This window comes from Phocoena sinus, chromosome 2 (genome assembly GCF_008692025.1).
Source record: "Phocoena sinus isolate mPhoSin1 chromosome 2, mPhoSin1.pri, whole genome shotgun sequence".
In the NCBI taxonomy this organism is placed as follows: Eukaryota; Metazoa; Chordata; class Mammalia; order Artiodactyla; family Phocoenidae; genus Phocoena; species Phocoena sinus.
The window spans coordinates 97,244,454-97,269,597 of record NC_045764.1 but is presented as its reverse complement, the minus strand read 5'-3'; the positions used below and the strand labels follow the sequence as shown (position 1 = coordinate 97,269,597).

The following is a 25,144-nucleotide window of genomic DNA, read 5'->3' as shown; positions in this document are numbered from 1 at the left end:
TGATGATAATTAAATAGAGTGGTGCTTGGACCTAGGTAACTAACCACCAGTGTTGCTATGTTTGTCATCATCGTCACAGGATCAGTGGTGTTCGTTGAGTGCCAACTCTTGATTAGACAGAGTTCAACAGAAATGGGGAAAAGTTACAAATAGGATATTCTGGCGAAAGTTAGTGTGTAACAGCATAATTGTGTTGTGCATAGTCTTAGTGACTGAACTCCATTTATGCTTCTCCTCTGGTTTCTCTTAAAACACATAGAGAAGCAGGGAAGGCATTTATAGCCATTTAAGATTGGTTTTATTGGAGTGAATGACATTAAGTGCTGAGATTAACTGCCAAAAGAATTTGATTGTGAATTAAGAATAAAAGGCTTGTGGTAAGAGTTAAAATTTTGTGTTCAATCAGAGAAGAGCTTAATGTATTTTAAGGCATTCCATTTATTGTTTTAATATTCCCAGCATTTATTATTAAAGTGGGGTGGCTGTAGAATCATTATAGTTCATATCATGATGATGATGTTTTTAAAGAAGGTTGAAAAGCTACAGTTTTTTCAAACTAATGTAGTAGGGAAAATATAGCATCTAAAGCTTCAGATAGTTTGCTGACCTCATAAGAACACAACTGAGGCCATGTAGAAGCACTAAGTATTAACAAAGTTACTTTTATGCCAATTCCTGCATTTCCTTGTTAACTTCTTAAATGAAAAGCATCAGTTTAGTAATTGGGGGTTGGGAATATGGGATAAAAGACAGAGAAAGAATATGAGATTATTACTACCATTATGTTAATAAAACTGAAAATTTATTTGGGAAGAAAGTGGTAAAGATGATAGTTTGATCTTTATAAATGGTAACCATTATAAAGTGAATCTGGTCAGTCATTTTTACTAGTTTTATATAAGATCTCTGTGACCTATTAAATTAAGAAAAATTAGGAGGGCAGAACATGTATTTTTGAATAGAAAAAGAATAAGGGGATGTTTAAATGGTTTTAAACAATATTCTAAACTTTTTTACTTTGTGAAAAGTTTATAAAAGTGTGTTCGTTAGACATGGGCAAGTAAGATTTTGGTCACAGAATTAAATTAGCCTCTAGATGTTCTTTCACTCACTTGTGATGATGCAGAGTTGGCAGAATGACTTGGTATTCTAGCAGGATTTCATAAACTGAGAAATTCCCTCAGAAAAGAGGTCCATTCAAGGCATTTTCTGTATAAACAAACCCATAAAACATTTGAAATCCAGAGGGAAAAAAATTGGGCAACATGAAGTAAAACTCAGTATAAGTAATAAGCTCAGTATAAGTAATAAGCTGATGCAGAAATAATTTTTTTTTCTTTTTTTGGGTGCGGAAATGTTTAGAATCTACTTCCCAAGAAAGAGACTCAGTTAGGAAAGAACTCGAAAGAGCCTGACCCAGCCCTAAAACTTGAAGAATTAACTAGCTAGCTGGGAATATTGGAGAAGTGAGTGATTAATCATTAACTCTCAAAGCGTGGCCTATTGTGAAAGGACCCCAGATGTCTAATTCCTTTTGGGCTGTCATAACAAAATACCATAGGCTGGATGGCTTAGACAGCAGACACTTATTTTCTCACAGTTCTGGAGAATGGAAGTTCAAGATCAGGGTGCAAGCATGGTCAGGTCCTGGTGAGGACTCTCTTCCTGGCTTGCAGATGGCCACCTTCTCACTGTGTCCTCACTTGGCCTTTCCTTGGTGCATGCTTTCAAAGTGATGTCTCTCTTCCTCTTCTTATAAGGCCACTACAGTAATCTCCTCATAAGGGCCCTATGCTCACGACCTAATCTAACCCGAATTAGCTCCCAAAGGCCCCTTTTTCAAATACATTGTCATTTGTTACAACAGTCATAGGAAACTGAAGTGTTTTACTATGGTAGGATGTTTAGTAAATTTTTATTTTTAAGTAAAGACTTCAGAAAGTGAAATTAATTAATTTGGTTTTGATAAGCAGCTGTTTAAGAAAACTATCTGAAGGTAGATCAGAATCTTTAGTCTTTTCAGCACTGAATATTACTGAGGAAAATGAACAATGTTATTTGGTGCTATTTTAGGTCTAAGGCTTGTATTTTCAACCCTTCTGACAAATACCTTTCTAAAACTAAACTCATTTTAAGAGTAAGGATTACCTCTTATCTTCCTTCAATTTGAAGTTGCTGCACAGAGGTGGGGGGCCCTTATAGGTCCTCATGACATACTTTGTCTCTTTTCCTGGGATTACCTAGTTCAAGCCAGAGACCATCTCATAAAGAAACTCTTTCAATACTTGAAGAATTGTGAGGTTGAATGTTTATATTTATTTACATATTTATATTTATATATTTATATAAATATCTTTAAAAGTCAACTTTTCAGATAAAGATCTGGTGGTTCTTTCATTAAGTATCTGTGTTCAGTCTGTATCAAAAAAATACAGTAATTTGGGGGAGACTGGGATTTCATCAATGAAATAGTTGTGGTGCTAGACCCATGAGGTGATTATTTAACCTCTAGTGGGGGATGTGGTACCTTATAATCAATGGTGAATGAAAGGAGTTAATTATTTTCCTCCCATGTTCTCATACTGTGGTCTGATTACTTTAAATGCCTGGAAGTCTTAATAAACAATTTAATCACTCTAGCTATTCACCTAGAATAGACCTGCTATATTAGGCCCGTATAGAAATGTCTGCTGTCAACATGAGTACAAGTCATTATTATAAGGACCACGACACAGTTTTATGATAAACTATACTTAAAAGTTTTAGGGCTCTAAGCAGAGAGAAACTTACTAAATCTAAATCTTGGAGTTGTAGAACAGATAAAAATCACAGAACTTTCAAGGTGAAAATAGACTCTAAAGTCATGGAATCCATATACAGATGTGAAACTGAGACTTTGAAATATTAGGTGATTTTTTTCCAATTAGAATTTAAACACCTCAAGAATAAAGACAGTTCCTGTTGGTGCTCCCTTAACAGTACAACTTTTGATGCTCCCTATTGTTTAAAAAAATAATTATGGAGTACATAAAGATGTCTGTCAGAAATTTGTAAGAGAAAACTAGTATTCCAGAGGGCTAAAAAATGGTCCTAAGTCAGGGGAAGTGACATGTTACCTGGAAAAATAATCACTTTCCATATTGTGAGGTTATATAAAATTTGCATTTATAGTAAAAAGAACTGTCATTGAGAAGTAAAATTCAAAATTTTGATCTCCCATTCATTGCATCTTTTGGTGGTAAAATGTGGGAACTTGGGGGTTTGGGGACTACTGGTGATATAATTTGTATTCTAGTATATTTTGCTTTTTTATTTGTGTTTATGTTTTAACTTATACACATTGGTCACAGATACATTATGATTACTGAAATAATTGAAAATATGTGATATTCTCATCCGTTAAGATGACATAGCTAAGTATTATTTCAGTAAGTCCTGCTTGTAGCACAACTTATTTTTTCCTTGATTTACAGGTACCTGGTGTAAAATAACCCTTTACGTAACTTTGGGCAAATCATTTCATCTCTGTGACTTTTACTTTTGTCCTTTTTAAAACGAGAGGCTTGGGCTTGGTCTAAAAACTCTATGATATCTCTTGAAATATTCCATTTACTAAAATAGCTTCGTTTAATAGTGATAGCAAGTCATATAGGAGTATCCTGAGTCCAGTTTTACCCTAAAGGGTAGAAGTTCTCCAAATAGAATGAGGAGATTCAAAGAACATTCTAGACTGCAGAAAGAAGATGGTAATTTATGGCGATGTGGTGAGATTAAAGTATAAACTGCTTGGGGGATTGAAGGTGGGAAAGCATTGTGGGAGAGCTAAAAAGAAGGGGCCTAAAGCCAGGTTGAGAAAGGCCTCAAGTGCCTTGCTCATGAGTATGAACTTCATTCTATAGGTAGTTGATGCCTCCTGGGATTTTCAAGCCAAGAGGGTACATCATCCGATGTGTATTTTAGAAGCATTGTTGGTAAATTAGAGGTTGGATTAAAGAGTATAGAGATAGGAGGCAAGGGAAATGAATCAGGAAGCTATTTAGTCATTTAGGGAAGTAGGGACAAATGTGAAAAAAACTTCTGATTGTAGAATCAGCAGGACTTCTTGACTCCTTAGATGTTTCAGGTGTGAGGGAGAGGGACGAATCAAGAATGACCTTGGGATCTGTAGCCCAGCTGTCTTACCTTTATGGAAATAATTGATTTAAGAGCGTTTGGGTATGAAACACAGTTGTGGGAAAGGAGTATAGCGGTAAATTTGATTTTAAGATGCATGCGGCCAAATAGGGAAAATGTCCCCTAGGGAGCTATAAAATTGAGAACGTGATTCTGAGTAGGGGTGGAGGCTGGAAACATATATATGTATGTTTGGAAGTTATGGCAGTAGTTGTTGGGAACACAGCAGGGTGTGCTGTCACCCACATGAGCAAGTAGAATGAAGAGAAGAAGAGGGTTGGGGAGACCTCCTCCCTCCCCATCTGCTCCCCCGCCCCAGGAAACCCCAGGGAAGAGGCTAGTAGCCAGTGGGAGAGAGAAAGATAAGTGGTTAGCAGGGAAGAAGGAGAGGTTTTAGAAAATAGTTTCCTGGAATTCATAGGAAAGATTTTTAAGAAAGGGAAGATAGTCAAAGGTACAAAATATTGTGATGAGGTCAGCTAAGGTAAGAAGTATGTCTTTTTCAATTAAGGAGTGAGTACAGAAGTGAGATTGCCATGGGTTGGAGGCCGAATAGGATATACTGAACCAAAGACCTCGTAGACAAAGACATTTGGTAGTGAAGAGAAACAGTGGACAGTAGTTTGAAAGGTGTAGACAGGTTGTGGCTTAATGACAGAGCGTGCTCGGAAGTAAATGAAGACTAGCCAGAGGAGAGGAAATGATGGAAAATACGCTAGCTAATACTCCATGCAGAGGTGGAAGAAAGATGAATTTTTACCAATGGGGGAAGAATTATAAATATCTTCCCATACAGGCTATTGTTATCATACTATCATTATCTGTTAACTTTCTCTCCCTCTCTTACTCTTTCTGGCAATCATAATAAAATTTCTACAAACTTAAGGGTTTCTAATACTGTAGTTTTATCTGACTTATTAAAGAATGAAATCAGAATAAATTATTATAGGAAGAAAGAATTGATAAATATTTCTTACAGGTGTATCTATTATATTGTGTTGAAGTTATTCGGATTGCTTTAGAGAAAAATGACCCGACATCTGGTCTTGGAAGCAAAATTAAGTGTCTTTCACCCAAGCTTCTTATTCTTTATCTGATTTATGTTATGGCTCGTTCTAAAAAGTTAAAACCCAAATTTACTTAGAAAGGAAAGAAGTATAGGTGCTTAAGCCTCTAATTGAATCAGAATGTTTAGAATAGGGTGGGACTTAGAGCAGAAAAAAATCTTAGATCAATTTATCCAGCTCCTTCAATTCTTTCCATTTTTCTTCTCCTACTATTTAATTTTATTATGAAATACAGCACACATAGAACAGAGAATAGTATAATGAACTCTTTGAATCTACCTCTGTTTATATTTGCTTCAGATGCTTTTTACTTTTACAGAAATGAAATATCCTGACACTATCTACAGTTTTTTCCCCTTCAGATTTTTATGTTTTAAAAAATTTGTAAAAAATTACATATTTTAAATTAAAAAAATTTAAAAATAAAAAAATTATTTTTTTTAAAAGAGCTCTTTGATTCCTTTCCCCTTCTCTTTCATCTGAGGTAACCATTGTCATGAGTTTAGTGTTTATCAGCCTCATGTATTTCTTTTACTGTATCCATAAATGTCCATGAACAAAAAAGGTAATTATATTTTGCTGTTCTTATATTTTATATAAATGGTAACAAATGTGTGTATAATTCTGTAGCATGCTTTTTTTGTTTTTTGTTAAGTACTCTATTTTTGAAATGTATCCATGTTGATATCTGGTACAGGGATGTATCACTTTGTTTTTGCTTTTCAAAATTTATTAACTATTCCTGACATTCTTCTTCATGGATTTTAAGATAAATTTATCTCATCCTACCAGAAAACTCTGTTGTGAATTTGGTTCCCCCACTGCTGCTGAAGGGCCTGGTGAGGCAGCTGGACCCAAGGGGGGGTGTACTCCCTGGGTGAGCTTTGACCATGGTACCTGGCGGGAGGATGGTCCCTCTCCACCCCTCCCTCAAATAGACTGTCCTGGAGCTTTAAAAAAAAAAAAAAAAAATCATAGATTACTGTGTAGGGAATTGACAGTTTAATTAATACTATCTTTTTACCCATGATACTTTCTTTGTAAAAATATCTCTTCATTTAGTCAGGAACTCTCTTATGCTCTTCAGTAATGTTTTATAACTTTCTTCAAAGGTTTACATATTTTTGTTAAATATATATGTATAAAAAAACTATGGTTTTTTATTGTGAATGAGGTCCATTTTTTCTATTCCATTTTCTCATTTAATATTACTGTTTTATAATAATTCTATTTCTTTTTTATTTTAATCTTATATATAGTTACCTTTCTGAGATCTCTTATTAATGTTTAAAACTTTCGTTTATAGATTCTCTTTGTTTATTGATTCTCTTCTCATCTTCAAAGAAGGAGCATTTTGTTTGTTTCTTTCCTTTTTGATTCTCTTATTTCTTTTCCTATTTTGTTTTGTTTGCTGGGATCTTCAGTGTTCCAGAACCTCCTAGAATAAAATTGGTTTCTTTCTTTTTTTCCCCTTATATCCAATTAATACAATACATTTCCCACAACTGTTGATACACACTACTGTCATTGCTCAATTTTATGTATTTTTGTTATTTTTATTGTGATTTCCTCTTTAATCTATTGGTTAGTTAGTAATGCATTAATTTTTGAAAATAAGGGTTTGGGGGGGGACTAACTTTTTAATCATTAAATTAAAATGTAATTACCTTTTCAGTAGATATAGTCTAGCCAAGTCCTGAACAGAACCTTTGACAGCTTTATAGAGCTGGAGGACAAGGTTTAGAGACCAGGGTCCACCAAAGGTGGGAACTCTTGCAAATGTCCCAAGCTTTGAGGTGGGACCCTAAAGGGCTATACCCTAGGAATTAATGTGGACTGAAAGTAAAAGAGCTCTACATTACTACATTTCACCTTCAAGTTTACTTCACTGGCCTAAAAATTCAATACCTGAAATTGGACTAAGGTGGTCCTGGACTCCTGGTGCTCCCAGAATCAAATCAGAATCCTCTCCAGAGAAAGTTAACCATTTTCGTATTCAGATTATTTATAAAGCAGTTTTTCAAGTAGTATAGCACATAATGGGAGATACTCAGTCACATAAGGACACATGACAACATAAATGGGAACCAGTAGAAACTGTAGAAATAGACTTAAAGGGGCTCTGGTTATTGGAACTACCAAACAGAATTTTTATAATCACAGTTTATTCAAGATGTTAAGAAGATTGAAACCCTTCAGGGAACTTATTTGAAAAAAAGAATCAAATAGAAAATCTACAAGTGACAAATACAGTAATTGAAATTGGATGGATCTAACTCAATGGATGTATTTAATAGCAAGTTAGACATTACTGAAGAGAGAATTCGTGAACTGGGAGATAAATGAGAAGAAAATATCTAGAGTGTAACAGAGAATAACGAAGAATAACAAAACGCTGTAAAATATGAAGAGAGAGTAAGAGATAGAGGATACAGTAAGGAGGGCTAACATAACGCTTATTTGGAGTCTTGGGTAGGAGAAACAGAGTGTTAAAGCAAGTTTAAAGAAATAATACTTGAGAATATTCAAAATGTTGAAATGTATCCAGTCATATATTTAAGAAGTCCAGCAAACTGTAAGCAGGAGCTTACTAAATACCAGAGTTAAAACTCCTAATAACCAAAGTTAAAAAAAAATCTTAAAACTGGGTAGAGAAATAAGGCACATTATCATTGAAAAGAGCTGAAATTTGACATCACCAACACATCTGCACTGCTGGAATTATTAAAAGAAAGTTATTCCAGATGGAAGAGTGGAAAAGGAAGGAAGGGCAATGAAATGGTTTGTATGTGGATATATCAGAATGAACAGAAACTGTATAAAACAACAGCAATGTCTTGTGAATTTTAAGATATATGTAGAATTAAAACAACGCCAGTAATATTCTATATGTCAGAAGGGGAGAAATACAGATAGTGTTGCAAAGTTTTTGTATTTTCCAGACAGCAGTTAATCACCAAGGGGGCATGTGTTTATGTAAGATAATCATTAACAGTATAAGAGTATTCAACTTCCAAGTTGCCAGGGGAAAAATAATGAAGAATAAGTACTAAATCAATTTAAAAGAATACAAAAAATGAGAAGAAAGGAATGTACAGTGATTAAGAAAATTAGCATTCAGTAAGATGATAGACTTAAATATATTAGAACGTACATTAAATGTAATCAATCGTAATCAAATCAGTGTGGTATCTGTGCAGAGATAAATATATAAATCAGTGGAGCAGATTAGAGAGTCCCAAAATAGACCCTTAGATATTTGGTTTCCTCATAGGCAACAAGATAATTCAGTCGGTAAATGGTGTGTGACCAATTGGATATATGTACAAAAATAACAAAAACAAAATGTGACTCCTATCTCAATGCACAAAATTAACTCAAGGTAGATCATAGGCCCAAATGTAAAAGCTAACATTCTTAAGCTTCTAAAACAAAACATACAGAATTATCTTCGTGACTATGAGTGGCAAAGCTACCTTAGGAAAGACACACAAAAAGTACCAATAATAAAATTAAAGAATTGCAACATTGGACTTCATCAAAATTAAAATTTTAGCACTTCAAAAGACAGCAGAAAGAAAATGGAAATGCAAGCCATTAACTAGAAGGTGTGACAAGAACGTATAGCAGTGGGAACTCTCCTTTAGTGTTGGTGGGAGTTTAAAATTGTTACAAACACTTTGAAAAAGTGTTTGACGGTATCTACTAAAGCTAGAGATTTGCATGTCAGATGACCCACAATTCCACTTCGCATTTTATACGCATCAGAAATGTGTACACACTGTTGCACCAGGAAACACGTGCAGGAATGTTCACAGCAGCATTATTCTCATTGCAAAAGACTGAGAACAGTTCAGATGTTCATCAATAGGATAGATAAATGTGGAGTATACTTATACAATAGAATATATTATACAACAATGAAAATGAATTAACCTCACATAAATTAACATGGGTTACTCTCACAGATATATTATTGAGTGAAAGAAGACAGAGGCAGGAGAGCACACACTGTGTGGTTCCATTAAAATAAAGTTATGAACAGGCAAAGCTAACCTATGGGATTTTAGGGGTACATATTTGGGTGGTAAAACTATAAGAAAGCAAGAAAGTGATAAGATCAGATTCACCTGCGAGAGGGAAAGGGTGATGATCAGATAGAGTGCCTTTTGGGGTCCCAGCAGTGTTCTATTTGGTGACCTAAGTGGTTACATGGTTTTGTCTTAAGCATGATAAAAATAATTTTAAAAGGTTAACGTGTTATGGCAGGAATAAATGTTGATATCTTATGTAATGAAGGCATGTTACAAAAAATGTTTAAAACACAATTTTTGAAATTTTACTTTTGTGTATAGACAGACAGAAAGACACACACACACATCAGACACAGAGTAAAAAACACAGGAACACAGATGGACACCTATGGATTTTACACAGAATATGTACTATTTTATAACTAGGAAACTTCATTAAACATATAATAAATTAACACTTATGAAGGGTGTTGTCCTCTATAGAGAAGGTTGATTGGGTTTATACCTGTGTTGTTCAGGGAAGGATTTAAAGTTGCTTTGTATACAGTAAATAGCATTTGAGCGAAAGACACATTTACAGTCACATAGAGACACTTCAGACAATGGTGTGGTTATTAACAAAATACACCTTAGCTGCAGGAAGAATAATGGAAATTACCCAACAATTTTTTAATCCTTGACTTTTACTATAGGACATTTTTTATATAGTTAATTAAAGGAAACTGCATTTTGAGTTTTTTAAAAGCGAATATCGTCTAAGGCCATAGAATTTGATCAAAACTCTTGACCCTCCTGTGACTTCAATTTTCTATCAAAAAAGCAAGAATGCCCACCTTTCAGGGTTGTTTGAGTATAATGTAACATATAAATGCTTAACCTTAAGCAACGGGTATTAGCACACATTAGAAGGGCAGATTAGCACAGGGATTAAGGGGTTGGGTTCTGGAACTGGACCTGGATTTCGATTTCCAGTTCTACCACTTACCTAGTTCTTTAATTGTGTACTTTCCTTAACTTCTCTTTCTCCATTTCCCCATCTTTAAAATAAGGACAATAATAGTACCTACCTCAGAGGATTGCTATGACGGTAAAATAAAGGGCACAGTATAGTGTGTAGCACAAAGTAGGTGTTCATATAACTCTTAGCTCTTGCTGGAGATAGAGCTGTTTTGGATGTGACTTCAGTTTGTCAGCAAAATTAGTTAAGTGCCTGGGACAGTAACCACTTTTTTTGTGTATGTAAAACATGAGTGTAACTTGTAAGAATTTTTTGTGATAGTTGATTACTTCTAAGCTTAATGGTGCCATCTGTATAGTCATGTGTGGGAATATTTGCCTATTAGGCATATAATGTAGTCTATATCCTCAATATGAAGTTGGAATTAGAAAGAAGAAATGGGTGTGGGGGTATGATAGATACATTTTCTCTATTTCTTCAATTTAGTTTATGTATTTTTTTCCTTTTCTCTCCCCAGTAATTTCCCAGAATATCAGTAATCTCTCATGACTCTTTCCACTTCACATTGTTATTTTCCTAAAAAAAAAAAAAAAAAAAAAAATTAGTAGTACTGCTGTACCAAGCCTTGGTGTCTTATTGAATTCCATTTTGATTTTAGAGGGGAAAAAAAGGCTCTGTGTTTCAAATTTGTATGTATGGGTGTGGGAGGCAGTAAGAGAGGGAAGTGAATTGCTTTTATGGAAAACCTTCCTAGACTAGTGCCCTGAATCACTGGCCACATACAGCCAATGTTTTACTGTATTCTTTCATGGGTTTAGAGAAGTTGTACCTGGTGAGGTCTGCAAGCCTAATGCTTTGTAAGAGTATCTTGCTTTATCTTCTTAGGTTGGTTTACTGCTTCCCAAATTCTAGAAGTAATATTCATTTTGTTCAGAGGATTTCAAGCCCATTAGAGTGTAGACATTGACACATCATAGATTCTATAGCAAAAGGAGCTTGAAAGTTGAATAAAAACATTTATTTCTTTATGGTCTTTTTCAGAAGTTGGGCACTTGAAAGAGGAAGAACTTAAAGTATAAAGTGTAGTATCTTCTTCCTGAAGGTTCTACTTGCTTTAAGTCTCCACCTGGGAACATCAAACTTCCCCCTTGTAAGAATGTTGCGTTGCAGCTAAGTCCTGTGCTAAGTTCTGCTCTTAGTCTTTGCTGCACCCATTTCAACCCCCTGATGTTCATTTTCTCTAATATCCTTCAGGTTATTGAGTATCTTAGCTGGATGGTGTGGGACACACGTTGAGTTAAATACTATATGGGGCACTGGTTTGTTGCCTGTTTATGTACCTGGCATTTGAAGTTTTGAATGCAATATAAAATGAGGGTAATCAGTACCCCATCAATGTTTAAAATCTGTATGGAAAAGTCATTCACACATAGCAATTTATGATCTCTAGGCACATCAGTTTAGTGACACAGTGACAGAGGAACAATTTTAAGGAAGTCAAATACAGTAGCTGCCAGCTAGGAAGAGAATTAGAAAGTATAAAAATGGACAGCCCCTTCCAAGTATTGCATGCTGTACAGGTGCCGTCGTGGTAGGGCACCCTGTCTCCGAGCCCTCCCTCGATCGTGTCTCCTACTTCCTGGGCACATAGGAAATAGAAACCTTTCTCTCCTCCCTCCCCTCTCTCCCCCCTTCCCTCACTCCCTCCCCCACTTCCTTTCCCCCCTCTCTTCCTTCCTTCCTTCCTTCCTTTAAAAAAAAGGACATGTGTTATTACTCAAAAGAAGTATGGAAGGTAGTCACTTCAATTCATGGTCTTGAGCAGCTCAACAGTGTCCTCAAGGACCCAAGCTCCTTCCATCTCCTGTCACAGGTCCTCAGTGTGTGGCTTGTCCTCACGCTTGTTTCCTTGTTTTCCCCATTGCTGCAACATGGACTATTGCTGCTCCGTAAAGCCATTTGTCACACGACTCAGACAAGGTTTACATAGCTAGTGTAGGAGTCTACTCACATGCTTTTCTTTTTCTCAGATACCTGCAGGGTGAGGAGCTTAATAGAGAGGGTAGCATGGGAAAAAGACACAAAACGATCTTTGAAGAGACTTTGAGCATTTGTGCAAAAACACAAAACGATCTTTGAAGAGACTTTGGGCATTTGTGTATTTTTGAATATATAAATGGAAAACACATGTATGCTAAGTGACAAGTATATGCTCCAAAGTCTTGAAATATGTGAGGATTCAGGGTATGATTTACTTCACTAAATCCCTAAAAAATATGTGAGCGCTTGACAATGTTCTAATTTTTGCTTTTACGCATGTATATGTTGAAAGTTTCCTCTAAATCAGTTCCTGTCCACTTTAATGTTTTTATTTTGGAGGCATATTTTCCCATACCCATGACCTCAGGACGTTGTGGCTGCTCAGTGAAAACTGCTGATGGACTGACTGTGATGTTTAAGATAAGCCTTTTCGTTACGCAGAATCTTCTCCTCTCTTCCTCTCTAGCCAGGAACCATATTCTTTGTGAACCTAAGGAATGTTGAATTTAAACCGTAACTTCTGTGACTCTTGCCAATCAAATCAAACAGTAGGGGAAACTGCAGTGGGGGGCAGGCAGAGGTGGTGAGTTCTTTGAAGCTAGACCCTCGAGGTCATGATTTCTCCACTCACCAGTCTTTTGCCTTGGGATCCCTTCTCAGAATCCACACACTGGAAGAGAGTAACAAATAATACACACTGGGGTCAGTGTCTTAGTTGCACTAAAACTACTCTCCCGTTCTTTATGTTGTGAGGCTTGTTACAACGCTCTTCTGTAAGCTTAGCACACACAGGAAGAGAGCGTTGACTGACAAACTGCCCAGCAAAGATCAGTTAGTTCTCTACAGCTTTGTCTGGTCAGCCAAACCCAAAGCCTTTTGGACCCAAGTCTGTCTTTCTATTTTACGATGGTAAGTCATTTTCTCTTTTTAGCTCTAGCCAGGTTTTGCCCCCAGTGTAAGCTGGAATTTTCTCTCTAACCCACTTGGCCGCTGAGAAAACGTGTTGCTCCATAGGCTATGTCCATGGTTTTAGCTAAATTGAATTCTAAGCTGTTTAAGACAGTTTCCTGATTGAAGGCGTTATCTTGTCCTCAGTTTTTACAGTGCTCTCAACTCTTGACCAACTTCTCACTTTGAACTGTTTATTCTTGGGCTTATTCCTTCTGCTGTCTGTTAGTCTTCCCTTTCTGAGCGTCTACCATTATACTCTTGTTTTATTCAGTTTAGTTTCCTCCTCATTAGTCATTGGTCCCTGACTTGCCCATTACATGCACATTTATTTCCATCGTATTGTTTGAGACCAAGAGACTGACAGTTTGCCTTCCATTAATTGGTTAACGTAAATATATTTTGCTGTGCAATGAGGAGGGCTGTATTTATTGTACATAAATATATAACATAGTGACTTACTCAGTAGTTTATAAAGATTTGGGTTTAACTTTGCCATTTTTTTTTTCAGGAGTTGGTTGTCAGCAACCCTACTAGAGTATGTGATTTGCATGTGAAGCTCAGGCAAGCCAGGCATAATAGGAAGATTTTATACATAGAACTGGCTTTTTCAAAGGTGGCTTCCATTTTTAGAGACATTGAAAAAGTTATAATGGATTTATAATTTTATTCAATCATTTCTCAGTACTTTTGAGTTATTAAAACAGTCCTTTAGTAATTATTATTGGTTTTCCTTGATAAACATTTATGGTGTTTTTTTTAAACGTATTCTTTTGTAATCTAATAAGAGTGGAAAGGGGTTAGAAGCCAAATCTGTAATGATATGCAAGAGATGACAGTACTGACAGTGAGTAAAGAAATATGGTGTCATTGCTTTTATTTCATACTCTCCAAATTACCTGTGATGAGCTTAAGCAGTCTCATTCATGAATAGAAAAATTTTAATTATTCACAGTGCTTTGGTGTACTATAAAAGCAGAATTATTAACACTGTAATTTGTTCGGATAGCATTTGGTAGGAAAATATATCAGAAATAATTAATTGTTTTCAAGATATGATAAGGCAGCTGTATCTACAGGGGGTAATCAAAAAGAATAGTAGTGGGCTATTGATTGCTTTTTAGAGAAAAAAAATTCTGTTCCATTTCTAAATGTTAACAATTGTAAGAGGAAAATTCCCACTTGGGAAGAATGTTTTCCAGGTTGCTTCATTGCCAGGTGTTTGACATTGCATGGAGTCTTAGATGAATAAGGCTTACGGCAGTCTTAGGGAATGCTGTCCTCAAGGGCCTCAGCTTTCTGCTATGAAAGCTTCTATTTTCAAAGTAGGCCAGTATCGGTGGGAATGTTCCAGTGGTCTCTGTGCTACTTCTGGTGAAGAGCAAAGTTTCCCCCGTTGAATCTGAGAGACCTACAGAAGAGGATACCTACCTGCTAACAACATAAATTTCAGAATGTTGCCAGTGAATGAACTGCATTTTCTACTGTTTATGGGATTTGACTATCATTTATCAATGGGAATAAACCTTGCCTCTTTTGGTCCCTTTTAACATACCTGCATGGTACAGATATGATTTATAATCATTCTAAAGTTTAAGAAAATCCAAATCATATGATAGTTTGCTTTGAGACCATCCATATTTTCCCCTTTCCCTTTTTCTGTCTCCTTGACCTAGCAGCAGGAAGCCTTTGTTTGAGGTGTTCATCTGGAACAACTTTTCCACACTTGTTTTCATGTTCTGTTAGATTACAGGGCAGCAGGCCTACCTTTGAAGCTCCTTTCTCTTTTGTTTCTTTGGCATGCACTCCAGTAATTAACTTTGTCCTTCTTTTATTTGTTCCAGTCAATCGCAGGCCACTCTGCTGAGCATCTTCTCCCAGGAGTACCAGGTTAGAAGTTTTCTCCTTTGTGAGGGTTGACAGGTGCCTAATTGAATGATGAATGTCCCTTTATTTCTTTGTAATTGAACTGCCAGCTCTCTGATTGGGTTGGAGGATATTCTCCTTTCCACATCAAGCACCGCCTGCGTCTCAGTGGAGGCCTGCCAAGCCTACCCATCCATCTGTCTAATAACATCTAGCCTTTGCTTATTTGGTGGACCTGTAATAAATTATGCTAAACCATTATTATTCTGACAATAATAATTTCCCCGTGTTGCGTGGTTCCATGTGCTAAATGTTTGCTGACTTGCACTGTCAGTGCCGCTTTCCATTGCTGACAGAGATGATGATAAATGACCATTGCTGGAGTGGCAGAAGGCAAGAGAGGCAGAAAATGGAGTCATTTATCATGAGATGACAGGTGTCAGTCAAGTGGCAAGTCTCTATGGAATTACTTTTTGTAGTTTTCAAATAAGTTGTTTTTAAGCAATGTTCTTCCTGGTTAAAAATGGCAATTGGATTGTAAAACTAGAGTGCGGAGGACTTAGATGGAATTGAATTGAGGGAAAATTAATACAAAGGTTGAAACAGGGAACAAGTTTTTCTTTGCCCTCTACAACCCTAAGCAAACTTAATTTAGATTCAATTACTATGACCCTGTTGGCTTTTACATACATACTGTACCTTGTGGTATAGTCTGGAGACATCCCAGCCACGCAATAGAGATTTAAATGCATAGGTTCACAGAGTAGAAGGGAAAAAAGATCTACCACCACCCAAATCCCCAAACTATTATTCGGTTTGCCCTTTATGTTAGACATTGGAATCAAGAAATGTGTCATTTTTGTTCTTGAACCTGATCTGTGACACAACATAAAAATCTCTTTTATTTTGTTTCAGAAACATATTAAGAGAACACATGCCAAACATCATACTTCGGAAGCGATTGAAAGTTATTACCAGAGGTATGACCTGCCTGCCCCACTAGAGGGTATCATAATACCTATTAATTTTAATAATAATTATGAATAAATTAGATTAATAAATTGATTTTCTATATAACATTCCAAGGCATCTTGTTTTAAGTCTCTTATTTAAGACTTCAAGTATATATTTTTTAATTTCTCAAATACTCTGTTATATGGATTTAAAGAATATGGTGAGACCATCTTAATTTACATGTGTGTGAAATCTTTACTATGTAAGAAATTGTTCCAGTATTAGAAAATCTCAGTTGGATGCTTGAAACTGTAAGCACATATCTTGGATAGATGCGTATGTTCATGCATACGTATATCTACACGTATATGTGAAAGTTCTCAAACCAATTTTATTTCTTATTTAAATCAGCAAGTTGAAAAGTATATTAGAAAATAAGATTAAATTTTGGTACAGTTGTATTTTGCATCGTCAGTATTGGGTTAGCCATTTTAGAAAGGCAAAAAAAGATATAAATCAAGTAAGGACATATGGAGACACATAATAATGTACAACTGTCAGATTTTAAGAGGGGTTTATATTTTAAAAGGAAAGTCTTGAGTATTGAATCAATAACATGAATGTTCAGGAGATATTTTAATTTCAGCCTAATTTATTATAGTTCCCAACCTCTTGTTCTGAAACAAAAAGAATCTTTAAAATAGCTCCTTTTTTAAAAAATTAAAAATTTTTTGGCTTTGTAATATGAGTGAATAACTTATAATGGTAAATGGTTATGGTTTGCATTAGAAATTATTGGTTACTTTCTTAAATATTTTAAGGGCATACTGGAAAGGAAAACAGTTTGAAATATGCTCTTAAATTATTACACTTAAGATTTATAGAGCAATCTTTCTGTGGTGAGAGTGACACCACTGATTTTAGATGAATGATTTTTATGCATGAAAATTCTATGAATTAAATGAATATGCAGATAAAATATTGGTATTATGTTTCTGTAAAGTCTTTTTTCTTAAGAATTGAGTGTTTATTGGAAAGTTATTGAAGTTAGATTTTTAAAAAAGTATTCACTATGACATAGTGGTAAAAGATATATTCTATTTTGAGTAGAAGTGTCTGTTAAAGAAATATACATGCATACACAAACACACACACACACACACTTTTATACCTAGGAGAGTTACTCCTTAAGAAGCCTTTGTAAAGTTTGAAGTGATTTATTCAAAAGTCATAATCTCCTCAGTGAAATTAACATTTAAATTAAAGTCATCATCTAAATCATACATATAAAATTGAGAAAGGCCCATGAAGTGCTGTGAAGCCAACAACTGCTTTGGCAACCAGACTCTCCACTGAAAGACTGAAAAGTGGCTCACGTGTCAAAAAATACATTCTTATTTATAAAATTTATAGTCTTAGGCTTTCATATAAAAGTATGGTTCTGTTCCAGATTTTAAGGGTCAGTTAACATCAACAAGGGAAAATAAAGCATTTCCTAGAAATTTGGAGATTTGCTAACAGGCCATGGGCTGCCCTCTAATAATCTTTTTTTCATCGTAAAAAAGCCGTTTTAATTAGATGATTTCTAAGAGCTCTAAATGCCGCTTTTAAAAAAATTTACTTTCATTAAAAACTAAATTTGAGGGGCTTCCCTGGTGGCGCAGTGGTTAAGAATCCACCTGCCAATGCAGTGGACACGGGTTCGAGCCCTGGTCTGGGAAGATCCCACATGCCACAGAGCAACTAAGCCCGTGCGCCACAACTACTGAGCCTGCACTCTAGAGCCCACGAGCCACAACTACTGAGCCCATGTGCCACAACCACTGAAGCCCACATGCCTAGAGGCCGTGCTCCACAACAGGAGAAGCCACCGCAATGAGAAGCCCACACACCACAACGAAGAGTAGTCCCTGCTCGCCGCAACTAGAGAAAGTCCACGTGCGGCAGTGAAGACCCAACGCAGCCAAAAAATAAAATTAATTAATTAATTATTTTTTAAAAAGTATGTTTGATTTCTGAGGTATGAACATACTTTATTGGATTACCTGGTTAGTTTAGGCCAAAAACAAAGATCTTTAAGTATGGTTACTCGAACAGTTGATTGGATAATAATAAAAATATAGAAACATATTTATATTTCTTTAAGTTTAGTTAAATGTGAGAACCTCAATTACTTTGAGGAGTCACGACATTTGAAACACAATCTTGAAGTTAGGCTGTAATGGATCGTCTAATAGGAAAGCAGTCCGACTGGTTTCTTACTTTACCACCCTGCTTCCTGGCTTTTCTGCCCTGCACTTTGTGCTTGTAGACGGGCTGTGTTGTTACCTTTCAGATGATTTGACCTCACAGGTCTCTTGTTCTAAATGTGCAGGTTGAATGTCCCTGTATTCTCTGTGGTAAATTGGCCTTGAAAGCTTTTTGTTTCCCAGCTGATTAGAATAAAGGCAAAGTTATATCAAACCATACTTAAGCAGTTTGACAATCTCAACAATTTCTTCCTTTCTTTTTCTTTTATAAAAGTAATACATGCCTACTGTGAAAACTAAGTACATTTTTAATGGTATAAAAAAGAAATGAATGGATTGCCCATAATTGTGGCACCCATAGATAACCACTGGTGTTTTTCATTCCAGTCTTTTTTCAATCCATTTTTACATAGATTAGGTCATCCTATATATGCAACTGTGAATTCTGAATTTGATACTTGGAAAAATACATATTATTTTGAAGAGAGCATTTTGTAAACATTTTTATTTTATTACTTCATATGAAGGTATCATAATTTACTGAATTATTCCTCTGTTGAACATATATGTTTCCAATATTCTGATATAAATAATACTGTGATACATATTTTGGTGCATAAGTCTTTGCATTTGAATTAGTTTCTTAATATTTCTATAGATGGAATTACTGGTGTAAACAATAAGCATTTAATGATCTTATTATATGTTGTCAAATTACCATCTAGAAAGATAGTAATGGTTACATTTCTACTAGCAATATCAGAGAATTCCTGTGTCTCTGTATTCTTGCTAGCATTGAGATGTTCTCAATTCAGAATTTGAAGTCTGTATTAAAGACCGTACAATCCACAGAGTGATTCCATCATGGTTAACTGAAACTTCAAAGTATCCAAACAACAGTAGAAAATGTTTTCCTAAGCTTTTGAGTTACTGAGGAAATTTCCTCAGTTCTTCATGTTGTGTGTGTATAGACACAGCTTGTTCACGTTGAAAAGAACTCTCTATTCTTTCCCACTGTACTAATGGCATTTTAGTTCTACACAGGAAACATACTTGGTAAAATTTATTTAGATTTATCTAGATCAGTGCACATGGGCATATATGTGCACACGCACACATACACAAACACACGCAAGTTGGTCAACTTTACAAGTTTCCTCATCAATAGCAAAGTTTAGAAATACTGTCTCTCATCTCCTCCCATCTCTCAACACACACTGTTTGAGGGGCCAGCTTTATTAGCTTTGCTTAATCAGACCAGTTGGATTTTATTCAGATGTTCACATGGAAAAAAGGTTAGTTCAAATACGTTACTGATACCACATGATACAGATAGTTGCTAAAAATTCGAACCACTTTTTTTGTTTAATTAGCACCATTTACTTTGCATTCACTGTGTCCCATCTACTATGCTAGGAACCAAGTATAAGAACCACAATACCTGTCCTCAGCTGCTCTGTTTAGTGGGAAAATAGTTGCATGCATGGAGATGGATTCCAGAGATTTTCGATATAGAATCAACAAAGGTGGTATTCAGATGTAAGCTTAGTGAAGAATTTTGGTAGATTTTTGAAGTTTTACCATTATAGTTATAAAAATATTAAGATTAAGTTTGCCTTATATTTAAAATCAATATATATTATTTTTAATCTTAGATGCTAATAGATCTTTCACACTCAAAAAACGTCATAAAATGGACCTTCTGGGAAGATCTTTTAAGGATGGTTTCACCCACGAGATATACATTTATTAGTCCTCCTGTGGCAAAGCTGGAGGATGACATACAGTCTATGCAAAGTAATTTCAATTTGCAAATAGGCATCAGGAAGGTAGCCCAGGTCACCTTAATGTAGTGTTCAGGATTACATTTTTATATCCCAGTTACAATTCAGATCTTCGCTAAGGACCTGCTGGATGAAGGTTCAACATTGCTTTGCGTAGCCCTACCCCAAGGAGAGAGAAACAACCCATTATAACTGTGTGAATAGTCTATGCTGTAAGTTTGCACAAGATGTTTTGAGGATGGAGAGAAGGGTAGCATTAGGAATTTCTGATTATGACCTTACTGAATGTTTTCTGTAATTATCATGCTCCTTTGATTGCATATCTAAAAATTTGAGTAAACCTGATCTGTCACTTGATATGGGGGAACAGTTAAAGTTCCCAGAAAGGACAAATGCAACTTCAGATTAATTTTAACTTAATTTCTTTTCCTTAGCACTTCTGAAGTGTTATAAGGTATAGGTGGGAAACAAATTGGGGAATAAATACAGTTAGAAGCAGGTCTACCCTTTTCAGCATATGAGGACACCTCAGTAGGCTTTGGGAGATCAGCGGTCCATTTCAGAGATTTACTGCTTACCAGCTAGGGGAGCCCAGATGGGTTTCATCAGTACTCTGGAATTTGGTTTCTTTATATGACCAACTGGGAGGAGTAATCAAGCTCATAATTAGGAATTTCCACTGTATCATGCTTCAACTATTATATAGACTATACAGATATAGGGGGCCAATGTTGTCGTTTGACCAACTCCTGTTGCTTTAAACTTAAGAGAAGTGTTCTATTGGTCATTACCAGGATTGTGATTGATGCAGCATTTATATGAAACCATATAATTTGGACTCAAAATGATAGTTTCCAGGCACAGGCAGTGATCTGGGGTCTAGCTGTTCTCTTTCATTCTTTCCAAATTAACCCCTGAGAAGAGGTTCCGCTCTGGTCTCACAAGAGCCTTTCTCAGTCCTCAGATAGCCCAGGCACATTCCTGACATTTGCACTTAACTGTTCTCTTGCTGGGAATGTTCTTCCTCTCTTGGCTTGCTGCTTTCTTTCTTGTGGGTTTCTACTTCAGTGTCACTTCCTTAGAGAGGGGCTTCCTGACCAACCCATCTAATTTCTATTATATTGTAGCATATGTCATTACTTTATATATTTATTTCTCTTTTTCTTCTCTGTGTCTTCACTGTTATATAATCTCTGTGATGGCAGGAACCAAAGAAGTTTTGTTCCCTTCTGCTTCTTCAGAACCTGGAATAAGGCCTGACAACTAGTTAGCTCTCAAAAATACTTGTGGGATAAATGAATGTTAAGTAGAGAGTTGTAAAGATATACTATTATCAATATAGGCTTAAATACCCTGACCCGGAATCAGAATGCTTAATGCACGTGTGCTCTGGTCAGTTGCTCCGACTTGACGAAACTGATTGTTCCTTGAGCAGACCCATCAGTGCAATGGAAGTTCTGTAAGTTGACATGAAGGTCTTAGCTGACCTATTTCCCAGGGATCTTTCTCTAAACCACACTTGTCTTGTTTGTTTTTATTTTGTTGTTCCCTTGCTCCTGAAATGAAAGTACTTATTTCCCAGTTAGATTCCTAAACAATTTATTCAAGAAAGGGCCAATAGATGAAAATGGATGTTTTAGAATTACTTTGAAGTTATAATGATCCTGAGACTTTCCCCACCTTAAATAATTTGATTTTATTCCACTTAATTTATTGGAAATCATACATCTTTATAAGCATACCTGTGAAATAATGTAATTTAATTTGGTTTTTGCTTCTGGCCGTTACAGGGAAGACCTCACCTGTTTACTTTGATTTTTTACTATCAAACAAATGTTGTTAGTTTATTTTATTCAATCAAACAGTATACTATAGAGAAAATGTTCATACTTAATTTTATTTTCTTGCCTAAAATGGCTTTTTAAAATTATTTAATTACTCATTTATTAGAGAAAAAAATATGTATTCAGTATTACAATATAATCACCTATTATAAGCCAAGAACCGTGCTAGGCATAATAAATTGAATAAAATGAAATTCTTCTACGTTCATGAGGCTTTCAGCCTTACAGTCGGGATGGGTTTGAGGTGGACAAGTAACTCAGCAGGTACAGTGTTCTGGGCTAAGTGATGGAGAGATGAACAAGGTGCTCCTGGACTGCACATGAGGGATACTTAATGTTCTCCCAGGTCATGGTGGATGAAAAAGGCGACATACAATCTGAATCAGGAGTTATCCAGGTGAAGGGCTGGAGTGGGGAACAGTGACTAGAGATGAGGCTGGCTGAAGAGAGTAGGTAGGAACCAGATTATGAAGATCCTTACGAGAATTTTTAAGTGGTTATAATTTAATCTTGAGATTTAATGTGGAGCTTTTGAAGTGTTTTAAAGAGGAGAATGGTATGTTCAGATCTTTGTTCTAAAACAAATCACTCTGGCTTCCATATCTGGGATGAATTTGGGGAGTTGCTTGTTTGTTTGTTTTGCAGGGTTAGGGGATGAGGAGAGCTGGAGGTTATGACAGAAATCCAGAGCAGATAAGATGATGGCTTGTATTACCTATTAAAGGTGTGCTGACCCACTGATGAAAAGTCTGTTCCATTTTTTTCCTAATAAGGTGTCAACCAATCCTGTGAACTAAAAGTAAATAAAAAAGTGATATGCTTGCATGGATGCGTTTTTCAGGAGTAAACTTATTTGCTTCCCATGAGTGGCTGTGGTATAGATAAAGCCCGGGTGATAGGGATAGTTCTTTTCAAAATCACCTCTGTGTTCACTTTACATGTTAGGAGGTGAACACAAGGGAGACCTGTGTACTCAGACGTCCTGTCCCCAACTTCAGTTAGTTAGTTGCCAGTGGTTTTGAGGCAAGTTGTTTTTGTTATTCTTTTCCCTTCAGTGCTTTCCTATGACAGTAGCATACTTTAACTAGAGTTGAACGTGGCATTTGCCCAGGAGAAACGTGTACACACAGGGGATGCTGACAAGTCTATGCTGGCCTTTTCTTGTCACTGCATTACCACTTGGCTTTGTCTTGTCTAGGTATCTGAATGGAGTGGGGAAAAATGGAGCTGCCCCAGTACTCCTGGAGCTAGCCAATGAGGTAAAGTTATTGTTATTATTTTATTTAAACTTACATAAAACCTAAGGGGCCTATCTAGAGTAGCTTTGCTTAGAATTATAATTAACCTTAAAAAAAAGAAAAAGATTTTGAAATGCAGAGCAGATAAAACATTTTATCTTAGATGCAGTAGACATTTAAATTGCTCCCTGGTCTCTTTGTACTTTTAATAATTGGACCAAGAACTTCATTTATTAATAAATCAGTTAACATAATTAGTCTACTTCTTTTAAAGCACATGTGTAAACAGCTTCTTGGTTTCTTATTTTGTGGGAAATTTCAACCAAACAGCTCAGGACATGTTCTTCTTTAGATGTGTTGTTTTAATTTAGTGTGAGACATACCTGTGTCAAGTATAGAGATGTATGCCAAGAAAATCTATGCTGTCATAAAAGTGAAGAGAGAAATTGTGTACCTAAAGATGTAACATTTACTTGATTCATTTGTTGTTGTTGGCAAACTTTTATTATAATAAGAGATACATGCCTTCTAGAAAAGCCTTTCTTTATATGAAGAAGCATACTCTTCTTATTAACACCAAGCATGAAGTGATTTGTTGAACTTATCTGTTAACTCTTATCTGCTTCTGTTTGGGGACACAATAATAGTCTTACATTTAAAAAAGGAAACCCCAAAGACTTCCCGTGAATGAAGAAGCTGTAAAAAGTTCATAATAGTTGCAGAGAGCATACAGAAAAAATAAAATATTTAATTCCTAAACTTTAAAATATTTATCCACTGTAATAAGAGCAATACAATATTTAGTCTGACTTGGAACTGCTTATGCAAACCTCATAGGGATGGAATGAAATGTACACTATTTTTGTGTTGCATTATGATGGAAAACATAGAAGCAAGGCAGAAAATGTGTATTTGCATTAAAGATGACTAGGTGCTGTGAGCATTAAGTGTTGCAGTAGCAGCCAGTTCTCCATGTTATATTAGCAAGGAAGGATGGCTTCTCTCACAGCTTCTGTCTGCTGTGTACCACTACAGTCAGCCAATGAGTAATTACCTATGAGTTACTAGGAGGTTTTAATAGTCTAGGCAATGTCTACACAATCTGATAGGATAGTTAACATATAGAATGAATTTCCCTCCTCCTCCTAGCAAAACATCTATTGATATTTTATTCTTTTTTTTTTTTAATTTCTAGAGCAAGGTGGTTTTTAAGTGTCTCCAGACTTCATTATTAGTCGATTCTATTAGCAACTTGAAGTATCTGAGCTATAACTAATTCAGAATTTAGTGATTGTCCTTTATGAAAAAGAAGAGTGTTCTTTATGAAAAAAAAAAAGCATTCTTGATACAACATCTAGAAAGAGTGTGATGCAAATGTGGTAGCCATTTTTATAGATGATATTGGTGGCATAAGTTTTATATAGTAGCAATTTATATTCATTTGAATTTTTAATGGATATTTCTGTTGAGCTTAGCTTATTTAGCTGACCTCAACTTCCATCCTCTGGTAATATGGAAAATTTTAACCCACTGACACATTTTCTCCTATATCAATAAACCTGTTATTTACCATGAATATATAGTAGTATTTAATCAAAGAAAAGAAATAGTTATTTAAAGATGTTTTCTCTCCTTTGGCTGTGGATTAGTACAGAGATAATAGCACTTTCTGAGAGATTGCTAATGCATTAGGGAAATTTGGGAACGACTGGTACCAGATTATGGCTTCTAAACAACCAAGCTGCCATTTTTATATGATAGTTAATACCTAAATGACATATGCTTGCATCTGGTGACAATTGATGTGATGGTAATGCTTTATGAGTCACTATATATTTAATCAGTGAAAACTGTAAAAATTGATGAGAAATATATAACATTGATATATTACAGTGTGTAGCAGCTCTCTTAAATAAGAACAAATTTGACTTGGAGGGTATGGACTCTGTGTGGTCGTCATTGATTTATAAATATCTTAATACTAATTTT

General features: G+C 35.6%; 1 protein-coding gene across 6 annotated transcripts in view; it reads left to right on the top strand.

Moving 5' to 3' along the window:
- Positions 1–25,144, top strand: part of C2H15orf41 (chromosome 2 C15orf41 homolog) — a 237,149-nt gene that overhangs the window by 50,921 nt on the left and 161,084 nt on the right. For all 6 annotated transcript variants that reach the window (XR_004348728.1, XR_004348727.1, XR_004348725.1 and 3 more), the window contains exons 2-4: positions 15,065–15,110; positions 16,002–16,066; positions 23,116–23,176. Coding sequence is in view for 2 of the 6 variants with exons in the window: in XM_032624738.1 (XP_032480629.1) it covers positions 15,065–15,110; positions 16,002–16,066; positions 23,116–23,176 (172 nt within the window). In the remaining 4 variants the exon portion in view is untranslated. The remainder of the gene's footprint in view (positions 1–15,064; positions 15,111–16,001; positions 16,067–23,115; positions 23,177–25,144) is intronic.